Source organism: Daucus carota, chromosome 3 (assembly GCF_001625215.2).
Source record: "Daucus carota subsp. sativus chromosome 3, DH1 v3.0, whole genome shotgun sequence".
Lineage (NCBI taxonomy): Eukaryota > Viridiplantae > Streptophyta > Magnoliopsida > Apiales > Apiaceae > Daucus > Daucus carota.
Window position 1 is genome coordinate 49604767 of NC_030383.2, and position 27674 is coordinate 49632440.

General features: G+C 34.3%; 3 protein-coding genes and 1 non-coding gene across 9 annotated transcripts in view; all 4 read right to left on the reverse strand.

The window, feature by feature from the left end:
* Window positions 1-3478: 3478 nt before the first annotated feature.
* Window positions 3479-3549, reverse strand: LOC135151852 (small nucleolar RNA snoR60). Its single transcript, XR_010290760.1, has one exon. It is a non-coding gene; the product is annotated as a small nucleolar RNA snoR60 (small nucleolar RNA).
* A 919-nt stretch (window positions 3550-4468) lies between these two features.
* Window positions 4469-16111, reverse strand: LOC135151562 (L-Ala-D/L-amino acid epimerase-like). The gene is made up of 7 exons (XM_064090098.1): window positions 15902-16111; window positions 14965-15028; window positions 12608-12678; window positions 12160-12491; window positions 11322-11383; window positions 11131-11200; window positions 4469-4577 (listed from the first exon to the last, which is right to left on the reverse strand). Exons 1-7 carry the CDS (start codon window positions 16109-16111, stop codon window positions 4469-4471), a joined length of 918 nt encoding a protein of 305 aa, XP_063946168.1.
* LOC108214007 (L-Ala-D/L-amino acid epimerase-like) overlaps window positions 12640-27674 on the reverse strand; it is a 28900-nt gene continuing 13865 nt past the window's right edge. For 2 of the 6 annotated variants that reach the window (XR_010289924.1, XR_010289921.1), the window contains exons 5-10: window positions 26421-26637; window positions 26010-26343; window positions 25729-25790; window positions 25533-25609; window positions 14965-15065; window positions 12640-12678 (exon numbers count right to left, since the gene is read on the reverse strand). Coding sequence is in view for 2 of the 6 variants with exons in the window: in XM_064089256.1 (XP_063945326.1) it covers window positions 25536-25609; window positions 25729-25790; window positions 26010-26343; window positions 26421-26637 (687 nt within the window). In the remaining 4 variants the exon portion in view is untranslated. Of the gene's footprint in view, window positions 12679-14964; window positions 15066-20615; window positions 21220-21318; window positions 22158-22302; window positions 22440-25532; window positions 25610-25728; window positions 25791-26009; window positions 26344-26420; window positions 26638-27674 lie in introns of those variants that run through there. The other 4 variants (XR_010289923.1, XR_010289922.1, XM_064089256.1 and 1 more) reach the window with 4 other exon arrangements.
* Window positions 18852-22441, reverse strand: LOC135151297 (uncharacterized protein At2g29880-like). Its single transcript, XM_064089259.1, has 3 exons — window positions 22365-22441; window positions 20211-20593; window positions 18852-19547 (listed from the first exon to the last, which is right to left on the reverse strand). Exons 2-3 carry the CDS (start codon window positions 20367-20369, stop codon window positions 18993-18995), a joined length of 714 nt encoding a protein of 237 aa, XP_063945329.1. The 5' UTR covers window positions 20370-20593; window positions 22365-22441; the 3' UTR covers window positions 18852-18992.

Below are 27674 nucleotides of genomic sequence, written 5' to 3' on the forward strand. Positions count from 1 at the left end.
TGGATAATTGTTGGATACCAGGTGGTTTATCCTGGTTTAGGATTTTATTTTAATTATCTATGCAAGTGCTTTATTTCTTATCTGGTTGCATAAGTGTTTTATTTGGTTTATTTGATTTGAATGCTGAATTGATATATTTGTTAAGGTTTAATGATATTAGATTGCTGTATTCAGGGGGAGTATTATTACTTTTCCTAAATATGGTGTAATCATCAAAAAGGGGGAGATTGATACTCTCAAGGTTTTGATGATCACACTGCCAGCAAGCTAATAGCATAAAACTAGTGCTTGTTAGCGAGCTATCAATGATATATACATGTGCTAACAGCTTAATAAGTTTCAGTGTTATGTTCAACTGTCAGCAAGCTTACAGGTTCTATCAGCAAGCTCGCAGCGTGAACAGAATAACAATTGGATAAGGATTAAAGACGAAAAGCAAGGAGATTTATTAGGAATCGATTTGTAAGGACTTTAATATTTATATATGACTTATATAAATATTAGAGCTCAGTTTTAAATCAGTATTTCAAACAAAAACGATTTCCTAACTTGTAGGAGTGGTTATCTCTAGTTCGATCTTATCTATAACAACTCCTATCCTATTTCAAATTATGGTTTTTATATAAACGTTTTACTGAGATATTTACAACGTTTCTACGCTTTTTACTCAGTAAACTTCACAAGATTAAACGTTCAAATTGGGAACAAATTATGCGTGAGTTCGGTTGGAACAAGAACGTTTGAATTTGTTAGCAAATTGACCGTTGGATCTTTGTGTATATAAACTTGAGTGTGGTTTCCGTTTTGGGAGAGAATAAGAACACACTTCAAGCTTCTGAAATACAACACACTTTCTTTGCAAAATCTTTACTTGAGCTCTAGTGCTTATATTTGATTATATATCTATATTGAGTTCATAGTTTCGGTTGTATTACACTCATACATTGTATTGTTCAAAGTGTAAAGGTTTGTTGCTGTGTATCTAGCTTGTGAAACAAGGGAACAAGGGGACTAGTTAGCTAGAAGAGTATACTTGGGAAGTATAGGTCTTGGAGAGCTTTTGGTTCGTGGTTCAGGGGTTTCAGCAAGCTGATAACAGGAACAAGGGATAAAGGGAGTTATATTATTGAATCATTGTAATCGTTGACATTATTGATTAATAATATAATCTCTTACCAGTTGGTAGGGGACCAGGACGTAGACCATTAGGGTTAGGGGTCGAACCTGGCTAAAATTCTCTGTGTTGCTAGCTTACTGATTATATCTGTTTTGCATTGCATCTGCATTGTTAGCTAGCTGACTGTTTACTCTGAAAATTAACAGCAAGCTGTCTGCGACAGTATAAATATTCGGTAACATCAAAAAAATCGGTCATATTAGCCATAACACCTATTCACCCCCCCTCTAGGTGTGTAATTTCAATTAATGCTATTTTTGAAAGATATTTTTCATGTTTTATCATAATTAAAACAGCATTTCATAAAAAAAATTTATTCTATCCAACCACTATTATCTCATTCTCCTCCATTTTTTTGATTTCTTGAGAGCTTTATCTTGAATTTCCATTTAGTACTTCATGATTGTGTGGACTCTTAAATAATTTTACATAATGCCCTATGTTGGCTACAAATTAACTTTATTAAAATAATTTTTTTTCCTCAGTAGGTCATGTTCATTTTAGGTTTTTCTTAGGGATAAAAGAATATTTTCATGATGCACCCCTATGACACAAAAACAATTATATTGTACAAAAATTGATTATAGATTCTCTACCTAATATGATTGAAAAAGATTTATAATACAAAAATTCCTATATCGGAAGAATACATTCCACCTAATTTAAAAATTCATTAGTAAAATAATGATTAACACCCGAAATGGACTCGGGCACAATACCAAACCAAGTAAAATTTTATATCATAAATTTCATCAGGCATCCTAATAATAACATAAATATTTAATGTAAAGAAACTCTAAGAAGTTAAATAACTAATTATTCATGTGTATGAAATTGTTGAACAACTACAAAAAATAAACCAGCTCAAAAAACTAAAAAATATTGTCATATTATTGTTAACATGATCTTCAAGAAGATAATAAATATATATTTAACAATAATACATGATTTTTTTGTCAGAATACATGTGAGAAAAAATATCATGAAGTTACTATACTAGGGACAGTGACATGGCTGAAATTAAGAACTCAAGCGTCAATGATAAACCATATATGACACAACCTAGATTTCCTTTGAAACCAACTCTACTCTTAATAAGGCAACCAGATAATTGTGATGTAACCTAAAGTCTAACTTACACTTTAGATTAATATAATATAAAGAGTCATCATATTCGCAAATATAGTTAAAAAAAATAGATTATAGCTTCGGGAGGAGAAAATTATATAAGCTGAGGAAGCATCGCATTCGAAAAATTTCGACAAAGCTTTATTGAAAATTTGTACCAGTATGAAAAATTTGAAACTAATTTTCAAGATCGTAAACTTAAAACTACTTTTCAAGATATATAAGATATAGAATGTTACTTTTAAGTCCTATATATGCACTAAAAATAATATGTCCTTGTGGATGCGAAGTATGTGAACTACCATGATTATAAAACACCATCACAACTAAACTTAACCTAAATTGCTCTGTGTTAATCATCATGATTGAAGTATTCATTGCAGTTGGATTTGTTAAGCGAACTTCGATCTTAGGCTAAGGAGAAGAGAAAAGAATTGCCAAACATAAAGAAGGATTTCTAAAAAACCTTGATAAAAATTCCTCAATCCTTTAAACAAAAAGATCTTTACAAGTTCCACTCAAGTTATTTAAGCTTGAGTTTCATCCAATTCCATTATCTAAACTCTAAAGGCCGCATGCATAGCATGTACTTAAATCAAGTAGTTATCCCTAACATCATTTGACATAAACTAAATACATTCTCAATAATTATACACAAGAACCTATATTCTCGATCACACCTATATTCTCGACCGACATATGAAGTAGTGACCAATAGTTACCAAAATAATTCCTAAGCTAAATATATAATAAATATTTTTTTTTAACATTTTTCACTAAGTTGCGGAAGATGTACCGATTGCAACTATTTGTGCTTTAATTTCAGCAAGTAAGCAATAAGATACAAGTTTAGAATTAACAGATCGGTCTTTTTTACGTAGGCTTTAGTTGTTACACGCATATAATTGTAGGCATTGCACGTATAATTCATAATAGGATAATCGTAAAAAAGAATTACTTCAATTCTAGACAGATGCTTGCACAGGAAATTGACATAAATTCTTTCATGATTTGAACTGGTTACTCATTATGCTACCATTATACTTGTCATGCCGTCCTCAAATTCTAATGAATTTCTTAGCATCCAAATTAAAATTTCTTAAATAATTATAGAGAACAGGAAACATGGAAAACCATTGCAAACAAATAGAATATTAATTTAAACGGTTAAGAAGCATCTGAAACTCGATTTTGCTTTATTTATGATTCCCTTGGGAGGAATTAGAGTAACTCATCTTCAGCTTGCAATGATTTTGAAACACAGTCGAATAGCTAGGAACAAGAAGAACAAAGAACAAGAATAATAGAGTAGGCAAAGGTAATTGATTCATTGTTATATACTGTCACAAAATAAGAAAGATTAATTCAAATGAAGAAAAGAATAGTCAAACAAGCACATCTATGTATCATCTAGATATGAGATAATAATTCATTTTTATGGATGGCGGGCATAAATACTAGTTACGATATAAGTGCAAATGTAAATATATACTCTATGATCAATCATTGCACGTGTCTAAGTGTGTATGTATAAAAATTAGAGGGCAAGAGGGGGGGGGGCAGCCTGTATATGAGCTTCTCGAACATCGTGAGTGCAAACTAAACATCTTACTCGCTGCAAAAATTTAGGACGTTGGTAAGTTCTGCATTCAGCACTTTTAATAGAAGATGGGATTCAAACCTGTCCACATATATCAAACTTATCCAACTCCAAATGAATCGCTAAAGTAACCAATAATCGAGCCGATTCTTAAGCCCTAATCCTCAACAATATTTCAAGAAAAAAAAGCTTAGATATATAAGCTCTGGTTAGAGACGCCCAGTCGATGACCTACAAGTAAAAGATGGCATAATAAAAAATCGGTCTTTCTAATGTGTGCCCACCATGCAAATATATATCAGTATCATTACAACCATGTTTAGATGATATAACATGTCAACAACAGATTGTCAACCAGCCATGACAGCATTATCAAATTGTTAAAAAAATCCTATATCCAGGTATAATTGTATAAATATTAACTTCCAATATGATGTGCAAATTAAATGCTCCAGATGATTATGAAGCTCTTTTGCCTGCACTGAGCCGAAGTCAGTATCTACTTGACTACTTCTTGATGGTGCCATACCAGAGCACTAATTTCCTTCTGTTCTATGAAGGAATTAACCATCAGTGGCCTCTGTATAATGCTTCATTATGGGGAGTGCCATCTTCTTCCGCTCAAAGTTCACAGCTGACACACCTGATTCCCATGGTGAATCTTTTGTCCACCTAACAAGTTCAATAAAAATAAGATAAATCATTGAAACACTATGTACGTACATGCAAGATAAAGAATATCACAGAAGGGAGTGTCTTGTAGTTGCAGCAAGGGATACCAGGGTTCAAAAAGAGCTCATCCATATATGTTTCTAGATGAACCATCCTTCAGCTCTTGCAACTACATATATATTTCAATTATGGAATTAAGGATTTCTCTAAACTAAGGAATATTATTATCCAAAACTACAACTTTAGTTGAGAATAAACAAACAGACTAGATCCAACCGTACGTATGTTAGAACCCACTTATAGTCATGTAAAAAGATAATCAAAAATAAAATTTATCATGTATGACTTTTTATTAAAAATTTAGTGAAAGTACTAGTCCCTATAACGAGAGTCGAATTAGATTGACTGAAATATTTTTTTAAAATTAAACAATTGTTCAATGATCCAACCGTACGGATATTAATAACCACTTATTTTAGTCATTTAAAAAATAATAAAATTATCTTGTACGACTTTTTAATAAAAATCTTATGAAAGTACAAATCCCTAAAACGGGAATTGTGCCAGATTGACTGAAATATTTTTAAGAATCAAATTTTCAACGATCCAACCTTACGGATGTTAAGACCCACATATTTTAGTCATGTAGAAAATAATCAAAAAATAATAAATTTATCTTGTACAACTTTTTAATAAAAATGTAGCGAAAGTACTAGTCCCTAGCTAAAACGAGACTCGAGCATGGATTTTAATAAATTGTTCAATGATCCAACCGTATGGATGTTATAAATATAATATAACATCTGTACGGTTTGATCATCAAAAAATAATTTAAAAAATTTATTTTAATAATCCTGAACAAATCTCGTTTAGGGGCAGGACTTTTAGATGGTTCTAAAACAAGGTTTACAAACAATGGTTTTGTAAAGAAACTGTTGAGTGAGAAACAAAGTTTCTAGATGGTTCTAAAACGAGGCTTACAAACAACGGTTTCTACGAAAAAAAGTTGTTTGAGATCAATTATGATGACAACATTTTTATTGACCATCAGTGTATCAACTTTTTTTAAATCTGACGGCTGATATCAAATCTCCTTTGCACCAGCTCAACAATCCAAGTGAAAGCTTTTTCGCCAATCACGTGGGGCAACCTCATCATGTGGTGCCCATTGAAATTCTAAAAGAGCAATTTTAGACCACTATTTTTATCCCGTTGTTTGATATATTATAAGACAATACTTTTAAAAACCATTGTTTAAATTATACAACATAATGTTCAAAACCATTGTTTGAATTATACAACATAATGTTCAAAACCAGTCACTGAAAGTTACCATAATAACAACGCTTTTCAAGCATTGTCTGAATGAAAAAAACAACAGTGCCATCGAAAAACTGTTGTCCGACTCGATAAGAGGACACTGAACATACAACACTTTCAAATAACAGCTATAACCGTCGTTATAGAGAACAAAAGACAATAATTTTTCACGTCAAAGAAATTCACCATTGTCTGTCATTTACGTACAACAGTTTTTTTTTACTGTTGTGTTATAAGTATTGTCGTATTACGAATTTCTTGTAGTGTAGTCTAAACCATTCCACCGATCATCAAATGCATGTCAGATGCACGTGCCAACTCAATTATTTCAATGGCGCCTCTACCCCTAGTTTGGCGAGCTTGATGTTAATGATATCTGCTAGATTTTCTCCAACTATCTTTTTACATCTGCTAATAAATCTATTATACAACTGAGCTGAAATAAAATAATTCTAATATGAACTACTCTTATAGACATCTCCCTAGCAATCTCGCCTAGAATCAATCTTACGCGCATAGCTGAAAGGGTTAGAAATAACAGCAAGAGTGAGCGAGAATGCTCAGCAAGATAATATGAAAGACAAGAGCCACAAGATAAATTCTTTCGAATTAAATCAGAGTATTTGAAATAAAGCAAACTTTTGAAGTAAATCTAAACATTTGTAACTCAAAAGTTTATCAGACATATAAAACAACATGCTTGAAAATCACAAGAAAAATTTGACAGTAAACATAAGCTATCATAAGCTTAAACAATAATGATTAGTTTTTAGAAAACGACATACTATCACAGCTGATCAATTTGTGTGATAATACCGAGTTATACTTCGTAGATACATGTCTCAATAACAGGTACCAATACAAGGCAACACATTTGCCTTTAGCAGAAGAGTATTACAATATTTCATATAATACCTAGATAGCCCTCCGTTGGACCGCCATCCCAGCCACCAACGCAGAAATAAAATATTTTGCTGGTCTATCTGGCTGGACCATTAATTAGCCCCTTACGCCATAATATCATCTTTTACAAAACTTTTTGAAAACTCTTTCGTTCTCAGTCTTAAAATACATTAAAAATCAATTTCATTAAAGTCTGAGTATAGTTTTAAATCCACCGCAATACGGCTTAAGGGAATCAATAAAGCTATTTTGGCTATTCAAGTCTGACATTTGCTAATGTATGTTTTGTCACTTTTTCCTAAAAATTAGGGTCTTAAAATCAATTGAACATATGTCCTTTGTATTGCATGAAAGCTAAGACATTGATGGATAGTGCATATTTAATCTATTTCCTTAGTTAAGACCCTACAAGAAAAGCGCGCATTTCTGACCGCCGAAATGATCGGAAATTGTACTGAGTTTTGGTCGGTTTTAAGGTCATTTCCGACCACTGACCGACCGATTAGGTTTGTCCTTTAAAACCGGGTCAAAAATAACACATCGGTCCGAAATGAGTCTTATTACCGACCAACCGCCGAAATTGGTCGGTAATGTTTTCATATTTTCGTAGAAGCTGGCCCCACTTGTGACTTGGCATACATGTGGACAGTGCTAAAAGCGACCAAAAGGCGGTCGGTTATAAGTCGGTCGAAAATAAGTATTGGATACAAATCAAGAGCCCCTGTTATAAAACCGACCACGTTAGTACATTTCCGACCACAATGTCATTACCGACCGAGTTTCCTAAAATCGGTCGGTTAAGCGTCGGTCGGAAAGGATTTTTTGGTACAATGGGTAGCCTCTGTTATAAAACCGACCAACACCGTACATTTTTGACCATAGGCTTCATTACCGACCGATTTCATAATCTAGCGGTCGGAAATTATTCGCACAAAATCATGCAAGCGTACGTGGTCACAAGTTATATAGAATTTAAATTAAGTTCGTTTCCACAAAGACTGGTGTATTCAGAATATGCAGTTATGCAACAATGTATGGCTATTATTCACTGTTAAGACAAGTATCAAATTGGAGGTTGTTTAACTACTTTAACTAATTTAATCAATTTACAGAAACTAAGAATTAATAACTAAGTGATTAAACTCGAATTACTTATATGAATTAAAACATGGGATTCTAACTTCATCAACTACTTCATTCAGAGTTATGCCTTGTTCGCTATTTGATGGTTGATAACTAAGCTAGATAAAACGACACTGATACACGCTCTCTTTCGATAAACATATATCATACTATTCTACATCCACAATTAAGATAGAAGTCGAACATACACCAATTATGCTTAGACCCTATATGTCTATAAGATTTGAAAACATAATGACTACGAACAAGTTATCTATCAAGATTACATAGGGCGATGCAAGATGGTTAAAATCACATCACAATCATTTATATCGAATACATAAACCTATGCTCGCATGGCAGCAAGTTCTAAATCTATATATCCACTTTCGCTTCGATACAGACTAACAAACAACTTAGATGTTAGCTACGCATCCAAGAAGAATAAGCACAACCATATAAGGAAATCAAATATTCATCACATAAATAGTTAAGGCAAATTAACTACTGAAATTCATAGATAAATCCGCTAGAATCCCATGACAACGATTAGTTCATAATCGAACTTCTCGTCATCATGGCTTCGAATGTAAACATGATAATAATATGTCTAAACAATATCAAAGTACGAGAATTAAAGTTGCGAAAGAAATCCGAAACAAGCATCCAAAGTTACGCCTACTTCGAAGAATTACAAAAGAAAAAACTATGACACTAGATCTTCTCCATAGCCGTCACGTGCTCTCTGACTTGCTTCTTGGTCCTTTTTTTCCTCCCTTGAGTTGTACTTTATGTGCCCTAGCAACCGGGTCAGCAAAACACTCTGAAACGGACCAAAACGGGTTTTTTCTCCATCAAGGCGGCGTGGGTGCGCCACCTAGTGGCGCGCCCGCGCCACTAGGCAGCCCCGTGCCATTGGGCAGCGCCTGCTCGTCCCACCATTTGCACTTGGAAACGTCCATGATCCTCCCTCTAGATACCTTACACACATCAACACAAAAACATATCAAAAACACCACAAGCTTGAGGCCAAATCATCAATTTAAGTAAAAACGAAGGCTTCCAAGTGGATATAAAATCCACTTATCACACCCCCAAACTTAAACCGATGCTTGTCCTCAAGCATAGACACACAAACACTACTAATGCAATGCATGAATGCAAACACTATATGCGCTCCATATAGTGGCGTGGGCGCGCCACTTAGGCAGCCCCGTGCCATTGGGCAGCGCCTGCTCGCCCCTTCCTTCGCTCCTTCGCTCGATTTCTTCAGCCTCCAACCACCAATTGCACTTGAATTTGTCCTTGATCCTCCCTCTAGGTAACCTACACACATCAACACAAAACATATCAAAAAACACCACACCCTTGAGGCCAAATCATCAATTTAAGTCTAAATGAAGGCTTCCAAGTGAATATAAAATCCACTTATCGAAAATGTAGTTTTTTTTCTAAATTATAGGTTTGGTCAGAAATAACACAAGCAATTTGGTCAGTTTTCTGGGTAACAATGTGTAATTTCAAAATCAAACATTTTATACCTTACAAATTAGAAAACATATTCAAAAATAAAAGAAGACAAACATTTTAAAGTTAGTCCATACCTTAAAAATATTTTCTCTTCCACAAATATATAATTATGCTATAACAATAAGACTCGGTGAGAGACTACAACAATTTAAAAAGTAGCAAAGTCAAGTCATTTCCGACCACATTTAAAATGTAGTGGTCGAAAATGTAGCGGCGGCCCCATACCTCATTCCCCCAGCCAATCACCAGCCAACAACAAGTTAAATGATGGCCAATTATTTTAAACGCAGCAAGAGCGGAAACGTGTTGGTCGGAAAAGAAATTCAAGGCTCAATTGTGGAGCCCCTGTTATAAAACCGGCCATGAACGGTCGGAAATGTGTTTACTGACGCGGCGTCCATGTCAGTTGAAGGAAGTTAGTAACGGGACCCACACCCACTTATAACCGACTGATATTGGACCGTCGGTGACAGCGGTCGTTAATGACCAACACTTTTCAGACCGACGCCCATTTAGTCGTCGGTCGGAAATGTGCGCTTTATTTCCAACCACCTTGATCGGTCAGTTTTGGCAGTCGAAAATGCCCGCTTTTCTTCTAGTGTTACTTCAGTGATGTGGCTTTTGAAATTTTAAATTTGATCAAATGACATGGTTAGATAAACAGAGAAAAGTTGGAGTTGGCTTTCATTTGAAATCCATGACATTCAAATACTAGTATAATGTTGAGAATTTGAAATAACACCTCAAATTGTATCATTTGAAATTCAAAATTGAAACGAAATAGATGTTAATCCCCAAATGCAATCTAGTAGGATTCCAGACCTATTATCGTTAAACTTCTAACAAAGTGATCTTATTTTTAACATGTTTCATACTCTTACCCAGAGATTTGTTCTATGAAACGATGAAATATATTCCACTTTAAAAGTGGAGAGAATTTAAATCATACTTCAGATTGTTAAAAATGTGAAAGGTACAGGAAAGACACAAATCAATGAAACTGTCTCTGTATATTTCCCAGAGACATGATACATATATGTTATTATACTAAGAAAATAACCCCTCCACATTTTAATTAACCACACCAACACCGAAAACTAGTCCCACCAGACAATTCTATATATGTTACCATCGAATCTGACATCTGCAAAAATGTTTATAGGCTGATCATATTGAATATAAATACATATATCGAAAGCATTTGAGAACTAAATTAACCTATAGTTGGCCACCTTAATGGTAGCTACTAGGTTAGTAGAATTATGAACAGTCACTGTAGCTAAAGTCGGAAAATCATTTCATAAAAATCATATTATATATATACTAACTAGTGTATAGAAAAGCTCTCTTTCAATTTACATGATCATGTCAAAAACTCACAAACATGATGAATGAGCTTGGATCATATGAAGGGACGAATATGGTACAAGATAAAGAGTGATAGCACTACTAGTGTTTCATATGATTCCAATATATAGCGCTAGTTCAATACTTAATTAAAAATTAAATTTCAGGACGTGAAGCTAAATAGAATATATGGGGAATTTTTCATCAAAAAAATCGGGTACTCCTGAAGCTAAACGAACCAACATATATATGACTTATGAATTAAATTGATATTGCATGCAATGCACATGAAGACATATAAAAGAAATCCGAATGGAGAGCAAATTACTACAAAATATTGTCCCAATCAAGAAAACACGGGCTGCCTCTGGCATTTGGAAACTTGTACACAGGACCATAAACTGTAGCCAAAACATTTGTGAGATTGCAATTTGACTGTAGCTGAAACTAAGTCGGAAAAATGTAAACTGTGTATGCTTTTATCATTTATAAATGAACTTCAGTAAACAAAGATAATATTACCTTCACAGCCCTCGACAACTGGATCTTCTGATAGATGATTTGGTGCATCCAGGTCAATGAATCTGTACAAATGTATATTTACACAAGTCATTATCATCTAAACAGAACAAGTGAACAAATTCGACCCAACCAGGTTAAGTAGGATGTGAGGCTATTTATCATCCCTGGGACCATCTCTAAACTACAACACTGAGATAGTGTACACTATTAATTAGAGTGCATTCGATTGCATGAAACAGATTGAAATTTGTACAAAGGTTATCAAGAATGTATATAATTTTTGTTTCTGTCATCATTCATTCTGAACTATTTGAACAAGATGTAATCCAAATGATTTGGAACGAATGCCTCATTCAATTTCTTCCCACTTCCCCAACAATTTAGGCTCATCCATGGTGATTTAGTATTATCTCATACATTCTTGTTTTTCATTTAAATTTCTTTATTATTTTTCACTCTATTCTCCCATAATTCCATTCCATATCCAAGTGAATGCAACCTTACAGTGTAAATGTTACATTCTACACAAAAGCAAGTCGTGCCCGTACACTGTATAATGTTACACTAATTTTTATTTTATAATATGATAAGGTAAAAGTTATACTAAGTGAACATTTGGCACCAAATATGGAGTATAACAATATTCATTGGAGTGTAATTTTTTATTATCATAGAGTTGGGTTGTTGTTATAGAATTACTGTGTTGGGTTGGATATGATCCTATTAAGTTTAAAAGAAAATTTTCAACTATAATAAATTGGCTGGCACAACAAAGCCATTAAGTAGATGCGAAAGTGCATGTTTAGATTCCTGAAATGTTGGAACACCAATAACTTACTTAAAACACCCAAGCCCTGCAGCAAGAAGACTAGCAAAGCCCATGGAAATTCTAGTCTCAACCATTCCACTAATCATCAAATGCAGGCCAGATGCATGTGCCAACTCAATTATTTCATGGGCGCCTACTACCCCTAGTTTGGCGAGCTTGATGTTAATGATATCTGCTAGATTTTCTTCAACTATCTTCTTTACATCAGCAAAACCCCGACAATTTTCATCAGCGGCAACAGATACCCCATACTTTTCTTTTGCAATCTGAGTAACCCGACCAAGACCTTCCCAGTCATCCTTGTGAACTGGCTGCTCAAAAAGAATTGGAGTCAGCTTCATCTTTGCAAATATATTGAATTCTTAGAAAACCAAACATCTTTACAATCCTTGTAACAACGCAATAGATATTAGCTTTGACAAAATTCAGATTCCTACCATGTATATATCTCAAGAACCTGAATAGCTTCAGTAGAGGTGTAACCTTCATTAGCATCTATGATAATCACGCAATCAGGGTGGGCGTAGCCTGTTAGAAAGAAAAGAAGTTGTAGCTATTATATATACAGTTGTATGTTTAAACTATATAGAGTTCTAAGTTATAAATACATAGACCATACACGTTTGCAACAAGTGGCATCAGAGAGCCAAGGTTTTGTTCGAGAAAAGAGAATGGCAAGTTTCATGGAAGCCCAAGTTCCATTGTTGACGGGCACAAATTATGAAGCCTGGAGTATCCAAATGAAGGAATTACTCGGTGTGTATGATATTTGGGATATTGACGAAAGCAGGTATAATGATCCCACATCAGCTGATGCCGAGAAGACAGCGTTAAAAGGGTGCAGGAGCAAAAACAACAAGGCATGTTTCATGATTTATCAAGGTGTTGACGAATCCACCTTTGATAATATTGCACATGTAAAGAAGGCAAAAGAAGCATGGGAGATTTTAGCTGCATAAATCATTCCAAGGAGTCGACAAAGAAAAAGAGGAACCGCTTCAGGTACTGCATGATGAATTCAAGAATTTCGAAAGAAGAAGCTCAGAAAATATTGGCGAAAATGTTATGCATTTGAAAATGGGAGCAAAAGATATGAAAAGAAATGACGAAAGACTCGATAGTGATTGAATAAAAGAAAATCTTCTTAATATATTAACAAGAAAATTTGGTTATGTCGTTACATCTACAGAGAAGTCAAAGGAGTGCTCTTCCAGAATTTCAAGTGATGAGCTTGTAGATTCTTTTCAAGTCCACAAGCAACGAATGACTCGATACAATGATAAGAATTAATAGGATGAAATACTAGAGAGTAAGGTTTCCAGACATTACAATTCAAGGAGAAGTGGCTTTCTATGTAGAAAAGGTGGTTATCGAGGTAGACGTGAATGTGGAAAGAAACTGTTTTTGAGACGCCAAAAGAATGAAGGCCATCGATCATTGGTCGTGGTAAAATTTTTAGATTCTACAAGAAGAGATACAAAATTTTTATATGGCCTGACAAATATTATCATGAAGCTGGTAAGGTGGCATATATTTCAAAAAATGCAAAAGAAGCTGGGAATACAAAGTCGAGTTTGACGGGGAGTGTTAGAGTTTCAAACTCTCAGGAGACGATATAATTATATGCTTATATGCAGCTAGTGTTATCACAACCACATGTTCCATGGATAGATGGCATATAGAAGGGCTGATGTCTTGATTGAATAAATGACTCCGGAATATATGTTGGGTTGGAGATAATTGCCAGGAGACAAAGTTAATGGAAGCAACAATCTGGTCAAATAAAACAGCTAGTAAGATTAAATCAGCAATTGTGTATGGGAAAGTTAAACTATATATGATACATGCAGATAAGAGATGTAGGAGGATAATATTAATGATAGTCAAACCTTCTGGAGTTTATGCAATCAGTACAAACAACTAGGTTCTTAAATGGATTCCAGCATATAATAAGGGGCTGTGTAGAAAAACTAGAAGAAGCAAGGCTGGCTGATTTGAAGTCTTATATGTAGGATCATAATCAATATGGATTATGTAAGGGGTGACGTAGACTAGTGTACTTGCAACATATAAAAGTACTAGCGGCTGTGCATATGAATTAGAACACACTGAGAAAAACTACAACAGCAGTTGTGGAGTGAAAAAAAATAGCTGAAGCTCTCTGTGAGAAAAGAGAAAGGTTGTAGCTTGTTAGAAAGAAAAGAAGCTGTAGCTATTATATATATGGTTGTCTGCTTAAACTATATAAAGTTATAAGATATATTTTCATAGAGCCGATACACGTTTCCAACAGGAGCGCCTATTGCTTGAAGCACTTTGATGTCTCCTTTCAACTTCGTACCCACCTTAAGCTTCAAGGTTTTGAATCCCTTTTCGCGAAACTGTGAAGCCAATTGAGCAGCTTCCACTGAAGAAACAATTGGAATCTAGACATAAAATTTGTTCATATCTAATTACAATTTCAATTGATAAATTATATTTTTATGTTAATTAAACAGTAATTACAAGGAAAAACTGTAACATTGCCCATCAAATTGATAAAGGGTATTCCTTAACTTTATAAACTCAGCAAATAATTAATCCACATAAATTTATGGGCTTGGGATTTTACAAGTACTGGTATCAAGGCTATAGCCTTCCAGGTTGTTGGTTTATTTATGGGCTCAACACCGACACAATAAGAAGGGGTATCAGTGACCAATGTTCAACCAACTAGTGCCCAAGTATATTTACAAATTAATTTATACTTTAAAGACTCCTAAAAAAAGATAGGCAAAAAACTACAAGGAAATTAATCGAAACTGACTGTCATACCTGTGGTTATTGTGTTTGAAACACCACCAAATAGTCTCCACAAAGGTTTGCGAACTAGAAGAAACTGCATCAATCAGAGCCATCATAGCTCCTGCTCTAACCTTCAATTAATCAAAAGAAACTATATAATTGGAAATGCAAATTCTCAAAGATAACCTTCAAATACTAATTAATTGAAAAGATATATATACCACATATATATCCATATATAGAGAGAGAGAGTCGTACTCCCATACAAAACAAATTAGCATACAAACCAAATTAGCCTACAAACTAAAAACCCAATTTTTAATCACTATCTTTAACCGTAGAACTCACTATTTTGTATATCACAGATTACTATTTTGTATATTTTATATATAACATATCTCTCAAATATAAATATATACATACATATATATGCAATGTACATGACCGCCATCTTCACCCGACCTGTAATAATATTGGACCTCTTACCACCATTACCAGCCATTTTTATGACTTGACACTATCGCCTACCATCACCCATAATCACATAGACTTTACATTGTAACTTACCAAAACTAGCGACTGCTTGCAACCATTATACACCTTTTACGGCTTCCTACCGTCAAGAACCTTCCTACAACAGAAATTGATCATCTATAATCGATTACCAATAGTTTAGGTAAGTAGATTTTCCCATTTCTGAATAATAAAAATCGATGTTTATATAATGCATAAAACAATGATTAATGTAGTATAAATTAGTGATTCCCGCAGTTATAAATACTCGTTCGGAAAACTGGTTTTTAGTTTGTATTTAAGATTTGGTTTATGTTTGATGACTTATATATAAATATACACATGCACACACATATATATACTCTTATTCTACTACAAACTTCCTTATTATACAAACTAAAAACCAACCTCAAATATCACTAAATTCTGAAGCACATATCACTAATATCTACACCTCCATGTCCATTTTCCCCGCCATCTCCATCTCCACCTCCACCTCCGCCACCTCCTCCACCGCCTCCTTCATCACCACCGCTGCCTCCTCTCCTCCACATCCTTCACCTCCACCGCTGCCTTTCAATTGCAACCCCAGTTGTCTTCCATAGCTCCGGCGAAACGACGCCTCCTGAAACCACAGCCTCATCCCGTTGTCTCCCTCCGCCATCTCAGCCGCCTCCTCTGCCGCCCCGCTTCTGCCTCACCCCATCCCCACTCTTCTCCCGGCCTTCCATGTCAACCTACTCCACTATCTCCACCGTCGTTATCACCACAAGAATCAATAACAAGCACAACCCTGAATCGATAACAAGCACATATCTGGAGGTTTCACTCATTCCTAGAGGTTTTCACCAATTTTCCCAACACAAATCACAAAATTCTAAAGAGATTATCACTAAATTATATATCAATACATGAAACTCTGTGAAACTTACATACTACCAACCTTTCCCAACACTAAACCTAAAGCCATAGGAGGACTCCTCTTCAAAAACTAACATGCTTCCACAACCTTTGACATAGCCAACAGCTGATCCTTCCGTAGTTATAGGAAAGAGAAGAGCCCCACCCAACACATCCATCAACCAACTCAATGTTGATAGCCACATTACCAATTTTTTCAATCCTTACGGTTGCACAACTAATTGGGGAAATCAAAGGGACATTAAGGCTTTTCTTTCTGCCTTTTGCACGTCAACTTTGAACGTCTCTTTCAAATAATTGAACCCAGAATTTGAATTTGCATTTGTCACCATTGTGGTCCAATATATGATAAATATTTATCATACGAGATATGACACCACATGTATTTATGTATTTAAATATTTACAATGACCCTGATGTCATTGCTTTCGTTAATTTATATTATTGTACAACACGGACAAGGAATGAGTTGGATCCCACTAAATATTTTGTGCATTATTATATACTCACCCATAAACTCACAAAATAAGGATTACGCTAATAAGGAATGAGTTGGATCACACTAATTTAATTCTTATATTTTAATTATCATGTACTCATGTATAAGCAAAAACATTTAAGGATAGAAAATGAGCGGGATCCCACTACTTTTATTTATTTTATTTATTAGCGTTTTCTTTTAGAAGGAATCTATATAGCATATATTGTATATATTATATGGTAACAAACAGATTTAAACAAAATTATTTCCAACAATCTAATCTTACATATGATCACATTTCAAGCTTTTATGGGCGAATATATAAAGTTGTATTTTTCAAATATGATTTCTAATATTTTATAAGAAATTTTTATATCAAGTACCCATTTCATATTGGTATTGGTAAGATCTTAAAAATAATATTTTTGTAATACTTTTAATTGGATTAGTTTGTTTTTAAATTAATTGGTATATTTTGCCGAAATTTTCATCATGAAAATGTCAAATTTACATGTTGATGTTTCCTAAAAAATAGGCCGAAGTTACTACAAGGATTGGATATCAAATATGCTCGATCCCTTAACTAAACTCCAATGTTTCCACTAGTCTTTTCGGACTATATATTTAAATTCTCTATGATTTTTGTTCTATGAGTTTTATGAATTTTGCATGTAAATAAATATTTTCTATGATTTTGTAATCTACTAGTTTGATCTGTACATTGATGCCTGAAATTCGAAAATTCATAGCAAATTGAGAATTCATTCAAAATTTATACGTGTTTAGGGATGACACTTGGGTCAGATTGGATCACATATGGTAGTATCTAAATCGAAACCTAAATTTTTTATCCATACCCAAACCCAAGAAAATACCCTAAAATAAAACCCAAATCCAATCTAACGGATTTCGGTATTCCTCGGACCTAAATATTTTTCTAGATTGGATATTGATATACCCAAAATTCGAAACCCAAAATCCGCAACCCGAATCCTAAATCGAAAACTGAAAATTGTAATTTACTATTACTTAAATATTAATCTTCAAATACAATAACAATTTCTTATATGCACGATTATAATATATCATTAACATTTAGAATAAATCAATTAATAACTATTTTAAAGAAAGAATTACACACATCTAAAAACCATGCATTGAATGTTTATCATTGTCTCACTTCTTTTTCGACTAGCTGGAAACCAATTTTTCATTGATAAACTTATAACGTATTATACTTAATATATATATATATTATGTAGTAATACAACATATCTTTGATTTAATTATTAATAAAAAAAGATTTATTAATATTAAATATTGTGTTAGGATCAGGCGCTTACCAGTTGCTCTAAAAACCCGAGCTCATAGAGAAGGTGCTCCCTTATTTCCTTATACAAAGCACATTACAAGCGCCCGTGTTCTTGTAGGAAGATGCTCGACACAGAGCCCATAATATCCCCAACAATCCCCTCTAGCATCTGCCTACCAGGCATCGAACACGCGACCTGGCTCTGATACCAATTGTTAGGATCAGGCGTTTACTAGTTGCTCTAAAAGCCCGAGCTTGTAGTGAAGGTGCTACCTTATTTCCTTATACATTGCACATTACAAGCGCCCTTGTTCGTGTAGGGAGATGCTGGACATAGAGCCCATGATATTCCTAACATATTGTATAAATTACAATATATTATAATATATAATATATAGGCCTCGTTTGGTATCACGATTCTACAGTTACAGAGGGAAGTTGGACTTCCTTGGAACCAAGTTACAGCCGCCAGTTCCCAGGAATATAGAAAACATGTGTTTGGTTTAAGAATATTTCATCTAAGGTTACACATCAGTTTTTGTTTGGTTTACTTGCCCACTTTCAAGGAACTTGATGTAAAATGTCTATATTACCCTTATTTAAAAATAAATGATTTTTCAAAACATTAATCTAATACAAGTAAGTATTTGATAATATAAACCGTCCTTAGAATGTAATAGAATATCAGTATGAAATAAGTTCACCCAACTTAAAGCATCAGAGACTTTCAAATATTACAATCATAATAGGAAGAATAATTGAAATGAAAAATCTAAAAAACATAATAATATAAAAAATGTTTAAGCAGGTCATGTTGATCAATTTTGATCACTAGTCAGGAAGAAGCAAGGCTTGCACATATGTAGATCGAAAATCTTCTGGTAAACTAAAAAAATGATCAGTCTCCAAAGGATCAAGTGCTATTTTTCTCCCTGCCTTGATGATTTCTTCAGCTGTAAGTCCTGCAACCTTCATAAGCTCAGAGTTTACGAGGCCTCTTTTCTTAGCACCGTCAGACTCATGCTGGAAACAACTAGTTAGCTTTGCAATATTCTCATTTCCAGTTTCCATCACATTACTAATTTTTTGCAATCCGAAAGTAAGCTCTTTTACAATTTCCAAAGAGTCTGCTTTCAGTCTTTTATTCGCACGAGAATTTGTGTCAGCAGATTGAACATCTATCCTAGGACTTACCTCATCTTCAGTGTTCTCTTTCCGATGTTCGGATTGTTGTGGTGTATTCTCCTCCTCATTAGCAATTTCTTCCGCCGCGTCAGCTGGGCTTTCGACACATTCACCGTTAGCTCTATCTTTGCCAAATACTTGAGAAAGCTCATCATAATATGGAAATGATTTATTTCTTAGTCCCTTGGCATTTGGATGACTCTGTAAGATAATAGAAAAGTATGTGTATAAGATTCCTGTATGCTCTAATCGCTAACACAAGGACACAACTATATACTTCAATTTAAAGAAAGAGATGCAATGTTATCAATTTAAACATGGGAGCTGCCTTGACCATATGGCCAGAGTCATTCTACACAAACATCTACTTCCTGGTTGTTCAATTGGAAGACACGGTACCGACTATTTTACCCACATGCTGATAGACTGATTTCCAGCTATTACCAAGAACAAAAATCAGCCTGATATGCAACTATTACTAAGAAACAACCAGAATTTACTCATGGTTAATTTTAGTCTCCTAATAGCAAGTTTTAATATGGTAACATGACTCTGGAACTTTATTTATTAATTGAAGTGCAGAGGGAGCTATATCAGCAGCTTGGAGTATGCAATATACAACATATAGATGCAAAACACAGCCACATATAAGCACTGACAATTCTAAACAACCATTTCTCACAAATCAATTACTAGTACCACCCAAAGAATCACTCTAATTATTTGATCACCATAAAAATGAACTACTGCAGACAAAATTATTAAATCTATTTTATGTTCTTTTATCTCATTTGTTCAAATATTTTATGCAGTATTCTGACCAATCACATCTAATAAATATGTAAGTGATAAATATTGAATTACCTTTAACCAGTCTTCGAAAATACTCTTATCACAAGTGATGGATTTATCTAATTCATTCCAGCCAAATCCGCTACAATTTGGACCACGCATCTCTTCGATAGCAAAATATTGCTTCCTCCATAATCTGACTCGAGACTCAATACGTGGTCGAGCTTTCATTCAACAACCAGGTTGTATATCTTCCATTATTTTTTCAAGCTTCCCATAAGCACCGGACTTGAGCTGACCATTTTCTGCTCTCCAACCACCATCTTCTATAAGTCTCATTAGTGCCTTAACAAGGGTAGCATCCTCAGTATTTCTCCATCTAACATTGCCAATAGTACTATTCTTCTCATTAGCTGCTTGTTTTCCATCTGAAGTCATAGTGCTAATCCTACAGTCTTAATTAGTATTTGAAATTCAATTATATGCAATAAAAAAGCAGACAAAATTATATTTAAAGAAAAGAACACAATCAAATAAATGTACATACATTAATGTCATGCATACATATCCAAAAAACAAAAGAAAGTACAAGAAAAAACAACTAAAACAATGCAAGATAGAAATAATCATATATGTCTCAAGTTCTGCCAGTCAAGAAACATTTCATTGGCCAATTGTTGTCTAAAATTGGTCCAAACTGGGCTCGACTCAAGATGTTGAATAAAATCTGCATTTTGCCCCCCTCCATTGTCTCCATTTTCTGAGACTCTGTGCTCTATTGGGTCTATACTCATGTTAGATCTTATAAAATTATGCAATAACGCACATGCTGAAATAATTCTACACTTTGTTTTCATTGGATACCAAGTTGTATCTCTCAAAATACCCCATCTGAGTTTTAACATCCCAAAACACCTTTCAATAACATTTCTTGCTCGAGAGTGCTTCATATTAAAGAATTCTTCTGCCGTTGTAGGTTGTCTGCCATTTTTCCATTCATTCAAATGATAACGTTGACCTCGAAAAGGGGTCATAAATCCATCACAATTCATGTAGCCAGCATCACACAGATAATAACATCCTATAACAAGAGTGAATATTTTATTACTAACACAAATTTGTATAAAAGAAAAAACATAGTGTTTCATTAGTGTGTATACAATAAAATTTTATTAGCTACCTTGAGGAACCTTTAAAGGATTTCTTCTTGAAAGAGCATCTCGAAGTACTCTATTATCATGAGCAGAACCCTCCCAGCCAGGCAATATATAAATAAATTGCAAATCTCTTGAGCATACACCTAAAACATTAGTGGAAATCTCTCCTTTCCTGTTTCTGTATCTAACTTTTTCATTTTCGCGGACACGTACTTTCACATGTGTTCCATCTAAAGCACCTAAGCAGTTCTACAAAATTATACTAGTTAATCAAAGTTTAATATATGTGAACTAGCTAATATGTTTAAATTACATTTATTTACCTTAAAACAACTCCAATTTTCGTCTTGGCAATTTGCAAACACCGGTTCCGGTTTCTTAAGAAGATGATTATAACATTTAAGAGTTGCATTTAGAACAGAAGTAAATTGACGTGATATAGTTTCTCCACTTCTAAAAAATACTTGCATTGTTCTATTTTTTTTATTATGTGCAAGTATGTAAAGAAACAAAGCAACCATTTCTTCCATATCCATATTTTTGTTACCCCTTAATCCTCCAATGTCTCTAAGCATCCCGCACAAATTGCCAAAGCAATTCCGGTCCATTCTAATATTGTCTACACATACTTGGTCACTAATTTGAATAATAGAATTTATGTTCAAGAATCTTGCTCTAATCCTATCATCAACAGATTTGTCAAAAAGATAATTCATTGGTGTAGGTATTTTGACACATAATTGAGCTACTATATGTAAAATTTCTATTAAAACCTCCATTATCTTTTTCATCATCTCAGTGTATATGGTAACACATGCCGCAACAGTTTGCTTCTTCCTAGCTAATGGCAATCGAGCCATTTCTGTTGATCAATTACAAACAAATACAAATAATACAGTCAATAATATCTAATTTAGAATAGAAGTTTGTACAAAATTATAAAAGAAATAATATAGAAACACATCATCGCAGAGAATAATGAAGAACAAATAATTCATCAAAATCAGATATATAATCACAATATAGCAAAATCAGCAATCAATCAATTACAACTCGTATATATACATACCTGGAATGTGAAAACCAGAGCCTTGAAGAAGATGTATTGCTTAGATGAAAAGAATCGGAGATGACATACAGAGCTCTGAACAAGAAACCATGAATAGAATTGGCGCCAGATAGTGTATATATTAGCGCCTAATTTAGGTGAATAAGGGTTAGCGCCCAAATATTTTGGGGGTAATTGGGTAATCAGGCGCTGCGTAACTGTGGGTAACCGCGAGTGAGGTGTGGAAGTGGGTTCCGGTGTTTTGGCGTAACTACAAGTGCACGGGTATTTAAAGTTCCTGTGTTTATTTTAATATACATCCTACCAAACACTGTTACTTATTTTAGTTCCAAGGTACTTTTGGTTACATAGGTGAGTTCCACCAAACCAAACGAGGCCATAATATATAATATATATGCATATATATATATATATAGAATTTTTCCGAATTTCGGATTTGGATCAGCTTCGGATCATATTTTAAATTTCAGATCAGGTTTCGAATGGGTATACCTAATATCTGAATCCAAATTGAAAAAAATTCTTATTTAAAAACTATATCCAAATCGAAATATAAAAAATCAGGTTTGGTAAATAAAAAATGTTGGATTTGCGATTGGTTATCCGCCAGATGGGATTATTTTGTCATCCCTATGTGTATTACCATTATAGAAAGCTCTTTGATCAAGATATGTATTATTTGTTCACATATTATAGCCAAATTCTGTTTTTTCGATGTATGAATTATGCAAATATTACTATAATAAATTCTTGATTCGGTTGATTCTGTTCTGATAGTCCGTATTTGAATTGGTAATGAATGTGTTACTTTTTCATTTTTGACGTCTTACCATTCTGTAAAGATCTCGGAATCCTCTAGGAATTCTTTGTTTTATACCTTTACATCTGATTTCATCTTTATAGAGTGAATTTTTTTTCTCCGGCTGGTCAGGTTTGATATTATTTTCACTGATCCATATTAAATGATATTTAGGTTAATAATTTGAGTGTCCATACAAACTATCAGCCTACAAATGTGGTTTCCATCCTTTCGGTGATGCCAGCAGTCGTTTTGATATACGATTTTTTCTTGTTTCAATTTTATTTATAATCCTTGATTTGGAAGTAACCTTTTCCTTTCCATGGGAAGTACCGTCAACAAGATTGATCCGTTTGGATCTTGGTCCATGATGGCCTTTTATTGAATTTGACGATTGGATCTCTCTATGAATGGAAAAAGGATGCTTCGGATCAGGAGTAACCATGAGTAATAGGGCAGAAATATGGGGGAAATACAAAGCAAAGACCGATGCCTACAATAAATTAATTGATTCGTCATGGTAGAGAGATATCTTCATCTTATATATGATATTAGTATCATTTTAAGAAATCTTTATGAAGTAATTTATGTGTAAGCTATTTGTGATTTTATTATAAATTTTGAGATATTTGTGATATTCATGTCATTCATATATAGAAGACCTCAGTTGGAAAAACTAATTAAAATACAATTTCAAGCATTTGCTTTGTATTAGATATCAGTGTGTGGACGAGAGTCGGTGATCTCTCCATTACATGTGGAGCGTGGGTGATGTCTCAAATATCACCTAGTAATGAGTGCATGATTTTATCAGTTTCTTGTTTGTAAAGTCTTATGACAGTTTATATAAGGTGTCACGAGACTTTACAAACAAGAAACTCCCGAAATCATGCACTTATAACTAGGTGATATTTGAGACATTACCCACCCTTCACATGTAATGGAGAGATGGCTGACTCTCCTCCACACACACACAATATATATATATATATATATATGTGTGTGTGTGTGTGTGTGCTAAAAACCAAGGAACAGGTGATTCTAACAGTTACATTTAGTGGTTTTTTATTTTTTTAATTATATTAGTACATATATACAAATAAATCTATGATCACCACTACCATCGTTGATTTTGGCCATCACTAAATTTTGTCGATTTACTACAACTAGCGTTAATTGATTTATTTCAGAACATAAAATGAAATTCATAGATTTGCATGGAAATTGTATAGATCTAGAGTGGAAGAAGAATGAAAAAGATGAAGGTCACTAGAGAGGAGAAGAGAGGTCGGAGAAGGAGAAGGAAGAGGAAGAGAGTAAGGCTGAAGGTGGGGAAAGGAGCCGGGAATTGCGTTAGGGCTATGTGATGTGGATGGGGTGGGTGGTGGGGTTTTGATCAACCGTAGGAGGCTCGGCTCGGTGTGGCTGATGGTAGTAATGGAGGTGGTGGCGGTGGAGGGAGTGGAGTGGGTGGGATGTAAAAAGGGGTGCTTATTTAGTGATTGATTTCATATAATTTGTGACCGTTTCTAGTGTATATGTAAATTTGATTATTATATGATCATTTGCCTATATGTAATACCATATATATTATAAATATAATCTAGCGGCAAACAACATATATATACAAGTTAACATATATATTGCATATAAAGAGGAGGCCCATAACAAGTTTTTAACATTGGCATCAAAGCAACCCCATTCTTCGAATAAAGGCAGGTGTGAAACAGACTGAAAAACGAGTTGTCTGTCTAGAGAAGAAATGTGAAACAATGCATGCAAGCCGAATCTCAAAAGGAAAAAAGCTTGATATATTGAAAAGCTGAAATCAAATTTAAACGACCTCTCTTTCGTCAGAGGAAGAGTTGTTACGATACTTAAAATATATTAGACGTCCCTAGCTAATCGTGAAACTATAGGACCAGGACTTTCCACCACCAGTTTTAGGATTTTGCAACTTCGGGATGACTTCGACAGTAGCAGCGATATATAATGAAGGGACAAAAATGTCTGATCGGCACCATCATGAACATACATGTATTCAGCATCGCAAGTACTTGAATTGCCTGTCTAAAGAGGTGAGAACCCCCAACGCTGACTGTTTTGTGCGAAAAAGTATTTTAAACCCCACAATCTCTCATCACTAAAAGGCAAGGTCTGGTCTGTTGTAGCAAGCTTAAAAATGATGTTTTATGACTATCATACACAAAGAGTAGGCCCATAAAAGGGTCCTAACATGGCAAATAAAACAATATTATTATGTTAACCTCTGAAATGAGATAGAATTGGCCTTTTTGAAAAAACCTCATTTGACTTGAGCTGATTGTGACGTAAAATGTAGATTTTTAATAAAAAGTCTAAATGATTACCTACTACTCCATGTCATCCCAATCAAAGAAACCTCCGTTCCCGCTGTCATTTGTGAATTTATACACCGGACCAGAAACTAGCAAAATGAAACTATTAAGAGTTAAACGCCTGTATTCGAAACTAAAAAGTACAAAAAAACAAAACTGAAGTATTCTAAGGAATTAAAAGAAGCTCTGTAAATTAAGACAATTTTACCTTCATAACCGTTAACAACTGGATCCTCAGATAGATGTAGTGGTCCATCTAGGTCAATGAATCTGTATGACAATAATATTTTCAGGTCATGAGTTATCGCCGCATGAGACCAAACAAAACCAAACTACCTGAGTATCTGCCAGTTAGAAATAATAAAACTAAACTAATAGAAGTTGTTGTGAACACACAATTTTATCGAGGAGAGGTAATAGAGTAGTATATATATCAGCATACATATGAATTTAATTTTCTAAAATGCAACTAAGCTATATACTGCTTACTTGAAGCATCCAAGCCCTGCGACAAGGTGACCTGCGAAACCCATAGAAAGCCTAGTCTCAATCATACCACCGATCATCAGATGCAATCCATATGCCTGTGCCAACTCGATGATTTTAAGGGCTCCAATAACCCCATGTTTGGCAAACTTGACATTAAGGACATCAGCTAAATTTCCTTTAACTATCTTCTCTACATCAGCTAGAACACGGCAACTTTCATCCGCGGCCACAGATACCCCATATTTTTCTTTAGCAATCCGAGTAACACGACCAAGACCTTCCCAGTCATCCCGACGAACAGGCTGTTCAAAGAGAACTGGAGTAACCTTCATTTCTGCATATCAGTTAATTTTGACTTGTTAGAAAAGCAAACATTGTCAAGTTCTAATAACAAGGTATAAGGATCTTCACCATGCAGTGTCTCGAGAACTTGGATAGCTTCTGTAGAGGTGTAACCTTCATTAGCATCTAAAATGAACAAGCAATCAGGGTGGGCTGCTCTTATCGCTTGGAGCACTTCTATGTCTCCTTTCAAATTCTTACCCACCTTGAGCTTCAAGGTTTTGAATCCATTTTTGCCATAGTTTGAAGCCAATTGAGCAGCTTGTGAAGGAGAAACCATTGGAATCTACACATAAGATTGTTTCAGACTATGTATAATTTAATAGATATCATATAAGGCAAATGTTGTTAGAATTTCAAACTCTCGGGAGATAGTATTAATGTATGCTTATATGCAGCTAGTGTTTTTACATCCACATGTTCCATGGATAGATGGATATATAAAAGGGCTGATGTCTGGATTGAATAAATGATCCTGAAAATTAAATATGAGGGCGGGAGATAATTGCCTGGAGACAAAGTTCATGAAATCTGGATGAAGATTTGCATATACAAGAGGATAAGAAGATGGCTGGTCAAGGTTATATAAATTAAAGTATGAAATAAAGAACCTGCTGTGCATTGGAAAGCTTGTTAGAGATAGATAAGCTTAAGTCTATGTACTGTTTGAATATATAAACTGAGAAAACAGAGTCGACTCTCAAAACGAGAGAGAAAAGAAAACCTTTATCTGTCGAGTACTTTATTGATTCATTGCAGAACGATATATATAGAAAGAGCATATAAAAAAGTGGCCAATAAACTAGGACCACAATAAACTAGGACCACAAACAAAAGATATAACTCTACCTCTAATATGCAATATCTCCTAAATGAAGCATGAAAGTTTATAAGATATTAGCAGATGAGTGGATATACTGGAGAAACAAGTTTTCTCTTATTACTACTCAACGAGACACTTATATGCTGAAATATATATCAGCTACATTAGAGATAATGCCTATAAATTAGGAACTACTAATTGCATCCTACAAACACTCCACAACGCGAACAACTGCTGGAAACCGTCCACTACTCTATGACACTACAATACTGCTTAATAATATTTTAAAAACAAGTTTAGACTAATTTCCGACAATCTCCCCCCTTAGTCTAAATTTGTCTCATGCAATCCTTCCGGTCCGTATGACTTTTAAACCGAGCCGTATGGCTAATTAACTGAGCCCGTATGGCTAATAATCTGAGCCCGTATGCTTATTCAACTGAGCCCGTATGGCTAATAATCTGATTATAACAAAGTTGGTTCATCATCCTCGACGACTG

Excerpts from the sequence above, each read along its gene's own strand:
- LOC135151562 (XM_064090098.1), bottom strand. The coding sequence starts at position 16,111 with ATGGCGGAGGGAGACAACGGGATGAGGCTGTGGTTTCAGGAGGCGTCG. Across the intron at positions 15,029-15,901 it reads CGGGGAAAATGGACATGGAG|TTTCTTCTAGTTCGCAAACC; the intron begins GTGTAGATATTA and ends TGATTGATGCAG. Across the intron at positions 12,492-12,607 it reads CCTCTACTGAAGCTATTCAG|ATGAAGCTGACTCCAATTCT; the intron begins GTTCTTGAGATA and ends ATATTTGCAAAG.
- LOC135151297 (XM_064089259.1), bottom strand. The coding sequence starts at position 20,369 with ATGAAAGCTCGACCACGTATTGAGTCTCGAGTCAGATTATGGAGGAAG. Across the intron at positions 19,548-20,210 it reads TTTTCGAAGACTGGTTAAAG|AGTCATCCAAATGCCAAGGG; the intron begins GTAATTCAATAT and ends ATTATCTTACAG.